Here is a 12374-nt window from a genome sequence, read left to right as displayed (position 1 = left end):
ACATTCCAAATCTGCCTTTTCTCTGAATAAAAACAGTCACATTAATAATAATTCTATCATTTATACCCCTCCCATCTGGCTGGGTTTCCACAGCCACTGTGAGCAGCTTCCAACAGAACACTCAAAAGAGAATAAAACTTCAAACATTAAAAACTTCCCTAAACATTAAGCACACATGTGCCTTCTGTCGCAGTGGGTTTGACTAGATGACCCTTGGGAGTCCCTTCCAACTCTACAATTCTATGATTGTATGAGTAGTTTATGATCAAATAATAGGGGGTTGGGGCTAATCTGTATGACCCAGTGGCTAGAAACACATTTGACATGAGCATAGATCCATGCTTTTTTATGTATATGTTGTAGACATGTCATAGGTTTTTATATAACATAGTAAGCATTCCTAAATCCCTGTAGAATTTGAATATTACATAATTAATGCTCATTGTTTGGCAGATTTGAAGTAGCACTGTCCCGCCTTTTTTATATAACAGGATTGTGTAAATAGAAGTAGACTGTTTTTTATTAATAGTTAGTAGTCCTTGGTAATAAAGATTCAATTTGCTTCAATCATTAGTGATGATGAAAAGTTGGAGCAAAAGATATATCAACTTGCCCAAAAGAGGGTTAAACATGGCATTCCTCCTATTTCCCCCAATGCCTGTATCAAAGATGCTGTGGTTGCAGACGTTTTCGATCACGTCTGGAAGAATGTAATTCAAGTACTGGAAGAATTAATAAGGAAACACTGGGAATCATCTCTCACAGGTAACTGGAATGTTTATGGAAAAGCCATTTGTGAAAACATTCTTTAAAATGGATGCTTTATATTATCTCTGTGGTTCCAGGAGTTCCAACACATTGTAAATATGATTTAGAAATGTATTGTTATGAATTGTGGTGGTGGAAGGGACTGGGGGAGTTGACTGTATGCCGAGACCCTCAACCCCTGGATGCAGAAAGTGGTAAAATATAAACCAGGCTAGCTTCTTGTTGGGACTCGGGTGGCGCTGTGGGTTAAACCACAGAGCCTAGGACTTGCCGATCAGAAGGTCGGCAGTTCAAATCTCCGCAACAGGGTGAGCTCCCATTGCTCGGTCCCTGCTCCTGCCAACCTAGCAGTTCGAAAGCACGTCAAAGTGCAAGTAGATAAATAGGTACCACTCCAGTGGGAAGGTAAACAGTGTTTCTGTGCACTGCTCTGGTTCACCAGAAGCGGCTTTGTCATGCTGGCCACGTGACCCGGAAGCTGTCTGCAGACAAACGACGGCTCCCTCGGCCTATAGAGTGAGATGAGCGCACAACCCCAGAGTCGGTCACGACTGGACCTAATGGTCAGGGGTACCTTTACATTTTTAGCTTCTTGTTGAAGTGATAGCCTGGGTGATGGGCCATTAAGGGAAGAAAGGAAGTGTTTGAATCTGAAGCTGTGGATATGGGGGAAGCAAGGCTTCTTGGGGATGTTAATGCTGTGAACCCTCCATTGTAGACTCAGGTTGTATATACAGTGGTACCTTAGTTTAAGAACAACTTAGTTTATGAAGAACTTGGATTAAGAACTCTGCAGACCCAGAAGTAGGTGTTTTGGTTTGTGAACTTTGCCTTGGAAGCACAACATGTTCCGCTTCCTGTTGAGTGTGTTCCATTTGAAAATTGAGTACCCTGCTGCTATGGGAAAGTACGCCTCGGTTTAAGAATGCTTTGGTTTAAGAACGGACTTCCAGAACGGATTAAGTTCGTAAACCAAGGTACCACTGTATTTGTAAATAAACCACATAGCAGTCTCCTCTGTGTCTCATTCTCAAGAGAAACACGAATCCAGGGTAAGCACTTGGAAGTCCTGGACTCTCACACTGCTCAGAGGCTGGGGGTGGTGTGCAGCAGTAGAGATGGTCTGTGCTAACATATCCATATGTATGGTATCATATTTATGTATTGGTCTTCATGGCCCAGTTCACATATGATACTGGGGGCCATGATGTGTGTTAACTATGGTTTGTGCACATGTGATTGGGCATGTGTAATATGGGCCTATGGTTAGCACTGACTCCTGAGATGAGAGTGAAATGGTAAGAGGAACATATATTCCTAAGGCTTGCTTTGATTTCCAAACTATGGTTTGGAGGCAGCCAGCATTATTTGTGCATAAAGTTGTTACATATTCACCAGTTTACTATGCTAAAGCAAACGTTTACATTTATGTCTGATTGAAATGTGGGTGGTTTTTTTTTTTTTTTTTAAATGATGAACTAGAGAATGATAAACAGATGGAGAAATTGAAAGCTACTGGAAACAAGTTACCACATCTATCCATTTCCCGTGTTGCAATGGATACATCAAGTGTACCCCCATCAAGAGGGTCAGAGGCTCGAGGCACATCTGTTGGTTTGCATTTTGTCCCATCACAGGTAAAATATCTTCCAAGTAGCTGGCATTAGTCGGCATATGAAATCCTATTTTCTTTTTTATCAGCAGCACACAACTTCTCCAGTCCCCAGGCCCTGTGTGAGGTTTTCCTCTCCATTCCTTCTATCTCAGTGGCCGGTGGCCATGCCCAGCCAAGGTCTCTAGCATGCCAGCCACACTTCAACACACACCTCTGCTGTCCTTAAGATGTTGTATGCAGTGCTGCTTTTTTTTTTTTTTAAAAGGAAAAAGGTGCCACCGCTCACCATGAAGTTGTTACAGTAAGTAGCAACTAAGTACCACACTTTAAACATTTGGGGCAGGGGGGAGGGAAGGTGCTGGTACTGTGTACCCAGAAGAAAAGCACTGGTTGTATGACATATACTGATTTTCAGCATTCCACAACTGGCCTTTTGTTTTTAGCCTTTAGGCTTCCTGACAGGCAGCAGCTGCTTTTTAGATGTGTGCATACATGTGTTTATTTTGTGTGTATACATAAACACAATCAAGACAACCCTCTGGTTCTGCTTAGCACTCTTCCTTGACTCAATGCATTGCAGTCCTTGAGCCACACAGCTAAAAAAAAAAAAGTGAATTCCTATCATATGTATTTAGTAATGCTGAAGGCTCCAGTTTTCACATTCTCCACATTAGCCTGTGGCCAACTCTCATAACCATGTATTAAAGAGGCCTATTGCATCTGTTGCTCATGGCTAGTTCCCATAATTCCATTCAGGGCCACTGATGCTGGCACAGAAAGTACTCATGTAATCAAGATGCAAGCATTTAAAATGATGCAAGAAATTTTTGCAGCAGTTGCTATACAGGTTGATATTTAATTAAACACCCACTCCTGTTAACACCTCTCTCTCTCTCTACACTAATCATTATTCTTATTATTGATTGCAACATGTACAAGATGACTCATGTGTTACTTGTGGCCTGTACAGTGGTACCTCTGGTTATGAACTTAATTTGTTCTGGAGGTCTGTTCTCAACTCGAAACCGCTGTGTGTGCACCTCTGGCACGCGACTTCCGCTCGCATCCTGGGGCAAAGGTTGCAACCAGGAGCATCTGCTTCCAGGTTAGTGGAGCTTGTAGCCCGAAGCGTGCATAAGGAGGACAGTTCGTAACCAGAGGTATTACTGTAGATATGTCTCAACAAAATTACACCAGTAGTTATTATTATTTATAGTAAGACCTGTCCTGTAGGGTAATTCTGTGTTATTGTGTAAAAAGAGAGAGGAATAAGTATAGAATTGGCATCCGTTTCTTCTTCATGTTTTCGTACATGCTTTTTGCATAGGGTGAAATGTTCTTCAGCATCTGCATTAGGTAACTTTGCACATCTTCACCCACAATGTTGCACATGTTTTAGGCCTTCAGACATATTGATAAATTACCTCGAAAACATTAAGTGATTTGCTTCTGTTGCTTTCTTTAGATCCACCGGTTTCCCAGCAATTTACACAGCGATTTAAATGGTGTCATGACAATCCAAGCTAAGCCACTGCAACAGAGGCACTCTGGGCTAACAGAAAAGATACAGTACGTGTTGCAAAGATCACATTTCACTCTCACAGTGCATGCTATATTTATTTTTCAATCTATACCTCAACATATGGCTCTATGAAGCCTTTCTGAAGTCAACATTTCAATTTTATGTTATGTGTTTTAATTTTGGGCCTTGGTTAAATTATTTTATTTCAAATATAAATTATAATTAAAGCTGCATATTCTCTTCTGTGGGGGGAAGGGCTTTGGGGGCGGGCTGCAGAAGGGTTGAATCTTGTATAAGTGGCAACTACATTTGCTGAAATTGCTCTTTTTCAGGAATGAGCAGGAAGACAAGCCGCAAGTGGGTTCCAGTGTTAACTCAGCACGAAATCGGCTGGGGCGAATTCCTGACAGTAGTGTTCTCTCATGTTCCCGAGTATTGCTTGGATCCTCTAGAAAAACAGCAGGCCACCGTAGGCTACCTTCAATAGCTACAGATCCTCTGCGCTCAAAGACCCCCAATGTTTACAGCGATGAAGTCCTTAGGGGGACAAAACTGTGAGGCTTCATTTGTATTCTTCACTTTCATGACCCTAGTGACATATTAAGCTCAAGCATGGGAGTTAGTTAGGGTGTGTTTCACCACCCTGTAGTTGCATCTCAGAAACAGGCACTGAGACCAACCCTCTTTTATTTCTGTTCCCTCCTACACATTTTGAGGGTAGCTTTGAAATTCTGTGAACAGTGGCTGGTGAAACCACAGAAACTAGATTCAGGTAGATAGCTGTGTTGGTCTGATGCAGACAAAATAAAAAAAATGCCCAGTAGCACCTTAGAGACCAACTTTTGAAGAAGTGTGCATGCACACGAAGGCTTATACCCAGAACAAACTTAGTTGGTCTCTAAGGTGCTACTGGACAATATATTTTTTTTATTTCCACAGAAACTAGATTCAGGTCTGAGGGGCAGCATTCAGGTTACATAATTCAGCCATTCTTGGCACTGAATTTGAATTTGACTTGATGTAGGTTTTAATTTATTTTTAAGCTTGCAGCCCAGTTGTGTGTGCACTAAAAACTAATGGCCAGATCTTTGAAACGGTTCCATTTGACAATTAAGGGGGAAATAGCATGTACAGTCAATGGGAAACGTGAGCAGTGGTATGACTTTGGCATCAACACATTTTTGGAGAATATCATATTTTAAAGAGATGTGTTGTTTCTCACAAAGAACATAATACTATATCTCTCTAATTAACAGGAATTCTGTTTTTGTTGTTGTTGTTGGAATTGTAGAGTTGGAGGGATCCCAAGGGTCATCTAGTCCAACCCCCTGCAATGCAGGAATCTCAGCTAAAGCATCCATGACAGATGGCCATCCAACCTCTGCTTAAAAACCTCCAAGGAAGGAGAGTCCACAACCTCCTGGGGGAGACTGTTCCACTGTCAAACAGCTCTTACTGTCAGAAAGATTTTTTATTTGTTGAGTCAGAATCTCCTTTCTTGTAACTTGGAGCTGTTGATCCAAGTCCTACCCTCCAGAGCAGGAGAAAACAAGCTTGCTCCATCTTCCATGTGACAGCCCTTGAGATATTTGAAGATGGCTATCATATCTCTTCTCAGTCTTCTCTTTTCCAAGCTAAACATACCCAGCTCCTTCAAGCTCTCTTCGTAAGGCTTGGTTTCCAGACCCTTGATCACCCTTGATAATTAAGAATAGTTCCTGCAGTGACAGAAGGAAGTGAAATACATATAATCTCATGTATCCTTATTGTTGGCCCACAGATGTACTGCCTTAGATCGCTTGTCCTCTCCACTTCTGCCTACAGCCCGGAACAAGCTGCCACCGATTACATCAGATGCCGTTGAGCAATATCTTTCCGTTCCTGGATCGCAGCTAGGCTTTGTAAGAGAGAGAGTGTGTGTCATTCTTTGTTTTATACCATTAGCAATTCAGTTGAGAATTTAATAGTATTGTCATTGGAGCACTTTAAATCCTAGAGAAAATCAAGCAAGTACAATTGCAAATGATAAAATTAGGTTCCATTCTCCTTCCATCTATGAAGCTTGCTGAGTGGCCTTGTAAAAATCATGCTCTCTCATTCTAACTTACAACTTCTACATGAAATCAGCATGACGTAATAACTTTTAATAGTTTCAGCAAAATGTATTTTTCTGTAACTTTTCAAGGATCTTTATTCAATTTGTTGCTCCACTGACACTTATCCATATTGCTTCATTTGTTGCACATAGTTACTGCATGATAGGTAGAGGGTTTTGTGTTTTAATTGCTTCACTTTTGCACCATATGCTTGTTCTTTGTTGGCAACTTAGTTAACAGTGTTGTTTAAACAGCTACCCATTTTCCTGCTGGGAAATACCTAGCTTGCATTCCCTGAACTGGAACTACATTGCCAAATATTACAATGTAGTTTAAGCACTATGGATATGAATTGTCAAAGTAAGTCATAGCAGCCTTAGCGTAAGTCAAGCAAACAGCTGTTCCAACCTTGTGAATGGTAAACTAAGGCCAGAAAAAAGATGGAATTGTTTACTTTTCAACCTCACCACCGATAGAAAAAATAACAAAAACTGCGGGAAGGAGAAGACCCTTGCTACCTTCCCTGGGGCCAGTCACCCCACTTCTGCTTCCAGAGGTAGATGCAGACAGGAGATGCAGATCCTTCCTAGCCTTTTTAATTCTGCTTGTATCTGTCTCTTCTAATCCATTTGAAACCCAATTGAAAAAGCCTAAGTAAATAGTTTTAGAAGCTCTTTTCTCAGTGTTTTGTGACTAATGGAAAATTAGCTTTTGGGAAGACAATCAGTTGAAAATTAGCTTTTGGGAAAAACAATCAGTTGAAAAGCAAAAGCATACTTCTGCTAATAATAATTTACACTTTTCCCAGTGATGGACTTGCTTCTTTTTCTCAACCCTACCCCAAACATTTTCCAGCATAAAGGAAGGTATCCTCATAGCAGAATTTCCAGCGCGGTACCTGATGGTGCAGAACGGCGGCCACTTAGAGAGCGAACTGTCATAATAGATCAGTTTTCAAGACCCAATACTACTCACACATTTCGGGTAGGTATTTGAAAGCTTTTGAGACTCTTAATAAGAAACTGGAATTGAAATGGGGGGTGGGAATACCACTCTTTTATTCCCTGTTAAACTGTATTAGATTATTCCTATGTGCTTAGTTGTATGCAGTCTTGCAATTCTGGGAGGAATTATTTCCTGCCTTCCAGATACCATACCTTTAATACAAATAAAAAAAAAAAAAAATAAAAGACTTCATATTCTCATGCTTTGTAGCCCAAACCATGCTAACCATGCATAACAGAGTTTTTAGCTGACTTGCGGTTACTCTACACTTTGGGACAACCCTGTTTTACAGGTGCTTAATTTTTTTTTTTAGAAAAAAAGAAAGGACACCCCCCCCAAAAAAAACCACACACCCCAGCCTCATAAGAAATGACACCAGATGTTGAGAAGCTGTGGTGTACATGTGTGTGGAATGAACACCCTGTTTTGTGGTGTTGGGGGTGGGAGAATGATCCAAAGCCAGAATATCCCACTTGCAAAGATGTGAATGTTTGCTCACTGTTTAACCACATTATTGCCTTTAGTGCTGAACAGGAAAGTGTAATTAGTATTGGACATTTTTCAATGCTCCTTGTGGAATAGTTACATCTTCATAGCTCTTTTTCATGTCATGGGCTATATGCACGCTATAACTTTAACAGACATTCAAAGCACATTTCCCCTCAAATAATTCTGGGCTCTCTGGTTTGCTAAGGGTTGTTGGGAATTGTTTCTCAGTGGTGGTATACAACAGGGCTCATAATTCTTTGAGGGAAAGAATGTACTCCAAATGAGCTTTAATCAAGTATGTACCCAGGCATAGTCACAGGCATAGTTTGCCCTTGACTTGTTGGGGGGCGGGGCGGGCAGGTGAATGCTATAAAGGGTAAACATCTGTTTTTCTCTTTCAGTCAGATACACCTCATAAAATATCATTGACTCCTATGGATTTTGCTAATCAAATGTGGACAGGTCATGGGGTATTGATAGGTAAGACCTTTGTTTTATTAAAGAAAAGAAGATTGTAGCACAAGATGCCAGTCCCCTCAGAACTGTGATTCTCAGTTTCAGCATATTAGCATTTGTGGGAGAATGGTGTAAAATGAGCAATAAGCATTGTATTCTACATCACAAGTTGAGCCCAAAAAACAAATGCTGTAAACCATTTTATAATAGTTTGCCTCTATATGAAAGAGGTGCAGCAGCAGGCAAAATTTAATGGAGCAGCAAGGATGGAGAACCGGTGGATGTTGTTGGACTACAACTCCCACAATCCTCATCCATTGGCTATGCCAGCTGGGGGTGAATGAGGTTCCAAGGAAATTAGTATAAATTCAGTAAATAAGGGACAGGGAACATGTGGTTCTTCTAGATGTTGTTAGATTCTAACAGCATCTGGAAGAACCACATGTTCCCTGTCTCTTCTTTACTGGATTTATACTAATTTCTATTCCTTGGTACAATCAATGATTTTTGATAAATTGGCCATAGACTTTCAGTAAATTGGTCAGTTTTCGCTTAGTTCACTTAGTGTTCACTACTGCAGCCTGAGTAAACCTCATTATTCAGTTGGAGCTCCAAGTGAAGATATTTAGGGTGGCTCTTTTCAAGAGTTTGTAACTATACTTAATTCATCTAAGGCTAAGTCACTGGTTCTTGTACAGCTGTAGTATTAGCAGAGAGCCAGCAGAGGGCTACCTTTCCACTGGAAAGCACCAATGATAAGCAGTCCTTTTCTCCTGCCACAGAAGTTGGTTGTTGCTATTTTAAGATCTCATAAACTCATCATGTGTACGTGTAGCATGACTGTTCATACCAGGTTACAATACCTCCTAGCCCAAGCATATTCTCCAGAACTGTTCTGTTTGTGAAATACACAAGAAATGGAGACTCTTCTTCAGTGTAAAAAGTAAATTAACTGAAAAACAATCCTTTAACTTTGATGATGTAGTAAAAGGTGACAATGCTTGCAGAAAAACACACACATTTTTTTGCTGTATTGAAGTTCACCATCAGTTCATATTGTCTAGCTATCTATTAAACGTGAAATAATGTAATTTTTTTTGCACTTGCACAGACTACTTTTAATAACAAAATATCCCCAGAGGTATTCTACTTCCTGCTGCCCATGATTATCCTTGTAGGGTAGTGAGGTTTTGATAAAACCTCTCAAGCAAGGTCTAGGGACAGAGGGAACTCAGTGCACAGGCAGAAATTCTGAGAACCAGAAAGGACACTGGGTAAGATGCTAAGAGACAGAAAGTGGGTAGACATAGGCAGCAGGCTCACTAGAACCTGAATTAAGGTACAGCAGAAGCCTGTGAGAAAGGGCAACGGGGGTGGGGGAGTAGCTGGTGAGAGAGCAGTCTGGTGAAGTGGGGGACTTGAGATTGCAAGTGGAAGTAGCTGCATGTTGGCAAGAAGCAGAAACAGTGCTCTGGCAAGGCAGGCAGACTGAGAGTTGAGCTGCAGGTGATGCTAAATTATAAAAAGGGTTTTAGTGTTAAAAAATAATAATGAGCATGGTTTTGATGGGGACCACAGCACTCAGGAAGACATGGCTTAATCCTTCCATTTGCAGTTGCAATCCTGATGGCAACACCTCCCCTTCCCAGCATTTGTGCTAATGGGGACTTTTCCTCCAAAGTTAATACCAGCATGGGGTGGGGGGCATTGGTTAATATCAGCGTTGTGGTTGGGGCTGAAGAAATAAACCTGAATAGTCCCCCTCTGTGTATGTTGTCCTGGTGAAAATCAGGATTGCCCATGCCTGCAATTTAAAAAAAACAACCTCTGGTGTGCTTTCTCATGATGCATTGTGAAGTTTGGCCCCTAGGGTTAGAAAGCTAAGGGGGAAGAGGAGAGAGTTGGCCTGGCTGAAAGATCCAGCACCAATTTGACAGTAGACTGAAATGCAATGATGTGAATGAGGCAGAAACTTGAAGGACTGGGGATTGCAGGAGATGTGGAATCGAGAAAACAAGTGGCTTAGGAAGAAGGCAATGCCAACACTAGGGAAATCCCTCTGGCAGGGATCAGGAAGGGTGTGGATCAGGTAGTTATCATTAGGAAACTGGAATTTGTCAAGGTGATTGAAGTCAACCTGATTGATGAACTCACCTAGGGTATTACTTGTCAGGCTGGCAAGCCTCTTCTTTCTCCCATTTGCAACACTGGACTTATTCCCAATGAAGGTTAATAGAGAGATTGCTCTTGTGGCGTTCTCAGAGTAAAAAGGAAGGATTGAACTCTGATTAATAAGAATACACAAAGAGGCTTGAACCAGCAAGACTCTGGGAAGGGTGCGTATAGTGTTCTCTCTGTGTGTCTTTCTACCCCCCGGCCCAGGTCGTTTTATTCACCAAAGAACTTTTTACAGAGTGTTCATAAGAACCAATCAGATTTCTTCTTAGCATTTCAACAGACCCCACGTGGGGACAAAGTTAGATCCAAGGAAATTCTTTTAACTACAAAGACTACTACTCTGGGCATGCATACATAATCTGAGAGTAAATAAAAGAGGACTAGAGAAACTCTGGAGATCACAAACAGCAGTGTACGTGACTGGTGAAGAAAGAGAAATGGAACAGGGATGCAGAGGTGTGGATTGATCAAGAATCATATCAAAATAGTTTAAACCCAGTCAACGCAATGCTTTCTTTGCTGACACAGATGGCTTACTCTATATTTGTTATAATTCCTCATAGCAATCCCACCTGATCACTACACTACTACCATGCGCAGGGAAAGAAAGGATGCACCCCCAGAAACAGCTGGCTGGAAATGAAAACTCGCGCTCCTCAAACAAGGACTCGTTATCCCAATGGTCCCTAATAGCAAGTTTGGCTTCTCTGCTCACTAGCCTTATATAAGGTTGCAGTCCCTTCCTACCCCTCCTATGCTCTTGCCCCTAATTTGCACAGGACTGGGTGTCAGTTCAAAACCAAAAGCATATCCCTGCTCTGTCTGAAATAGTTGATCTGTACTTAACATATTATTGGCTTCAACTTGTGTATTTTCCGATCAGCTTCTTGTGACGTAAGACACTACTACAGTGGTAGCTCGGGTTAAGTACTTAATTCGTTCCGGAGGTCCATTCTTAACCTGAAACTGTTCTTAACCTGAAGCATCACTTTAGATAATGGGGCCTCCTGCTGCCACTGCGCCACCGCTGCATGATTTCTGTTCTCATTCTGAAGCAAAGTTCTTAACCCGAGGTACTATTTCTGGGTTAGCGGAGTCTGTAACCTGAAGCGTCTGTAACCCGAGGTACCACTGTATTCCCATTTTACTGATAGGAAAAGAAGGCTAGGAGAGGTCATTCATCAAAACAATTTGAGCATGAACCCTTTTGTTTCAAATGCACTGTATCCACTTGACCCACAATATTACCTACTAATGTTTTTGCTTGCAGGTTCACAGTTCCATGCCAAATCATTCCAGAGAAATCCACCTGTAGCTAGAAGAAGATTTCAAGTTGCTTCATAACATATAGCAGAAGGCAAAAAAACAGCCAACCAACCAACCAACCAACCAACCAACCAACCTGATCTGTACTTTATGGGACTCTGCAATACTCCCAACTATTATCAACCTGATCTGTACTTTATGGGACTCTGCAATACTCCCAACTATTATCGGAAGGGATGGCGATCCAGTATTGTAGTTTTGTGCCTTAAGTGTTCTGTGTCTCTGCATACAGCCTGCTTGAAAATTGTTTCACCAAAGACTCATTAGCAAGCGCATCAAGACAGTGGCATATATCTGGAAAACAGAATATGAATTGGTGCCAATTTTTTTCTAAAGGCATAAGTCAAGTTTAAAAGAAAGTGCCTTCCTGGTTCTGTTTGTTTGTTTGTTCGTTTGTGGACCAGGTACAAGTAGAGCTGAGCCAAATTGTCATTAGCTTTCCTTTTCTTTTTCTGTAGCGAACAAGGGAAGCTTTCATAAAGCAGCTAAACAAATTGCACAAAATTTAAATAGTTTCCCTGTTTTTCATCAAAGTTCTGGGGCTCAGGGAAAACTGCGTAAAAGCCCTCAGAGGCTGGTCTTTAATTACCTGAGCTAGTCCACAGAACTATGAAGCATTGGGAGGAAGGGTACTCCTTTCATAGAGAAGCATGCTAAGGAATTTGAGCTAGACTTTGCCTCGGTTCTTTTGGCAGAGCTTCCCTGATCTTGGTCAGACAAGTTTGGTGGGGGTGTGGGGGTGGTTTGCACACGCATTAAAACAACTTAGAGTCATTAAAACAAACCTTAGAAGGGCTTTCGTACATTTCCTTCTAATGAAATTTTGAGGAAGCAAACACTGCGAAAACCAGGAATTGTTTCCACAGGAATGAAAGTGACACCAAAACAGTTGGAGTTGGTTTTAGCTCAGCTGTAGTAA

General features: G+C 41.4%; 1 protein-coding gene across 3 annotated transcripts in view; it reads left to right on the top strand.

Moving 5' to 3' along the window:
- The window catches only part of FAM149A (family with sequence similarity 149 member A), a 31162-nt gene extending 19580 nt beyond the window's left edge, over positions 1 to 11582 (top strand). For 2 of the 3 annotated variants that reach the window (XM_081875766.1, XM_081875768.1), the window contains exons 7-14: positions 575 to 765; positions 2251 to 2405; positions 3849 to 3952; positions 4238 to 4459; positions 5686 to 5806; positions 6857 to 6985; positions 7897 to 7975; positions 11400 to 11582. In XM_081875766.1, the coding sequence (XP_081731892.1) occupies positions 575 to 765; positions 2251 to 2405; positions 3849 to 3952; positions 4238 to 4459; positions 5686 to 5806; positions 6857 to 6985; positions 7897 to 7975; positions 11400 to 11473 (1075 nt within the window). In that variant the 3' untranslated portion in view covers positions 11474 to 11582. The remainder of the gene's footprint in view (positions 1 to 574; positions 766 to 2250; positions 2406 to 3848; positions 3953 to 4237; positions 4460 to 5685; positions 5807 to 6856; positions 6986 to 7896; positions 7976 to 11399) is intronic. The other variant, XM_081875767.1, reaches the window with a different exon arrangement.
- The last annotated feature ends 792 nt before the right edge of the window (positions 11583 to 12374 follow it).

Source organism: Podarcis erhardii, assembly GCF_964252035.2.
Source record: "Podarcis erhardii genome assembly, chromosome: 9".
Classification (NCBI taxonomy): domain Eukaryota; kingdom Metazoa; phylum Chordata; class Lepidosauria; order Squamata; family Lacertidae; genus Podarcis; species Podarcis erhardii.
The sequence above is the reverse complement of the archived record's forward strand: the minus strand, read 5'-3'. Positions and strand labels throughout refer to the sequence as shown.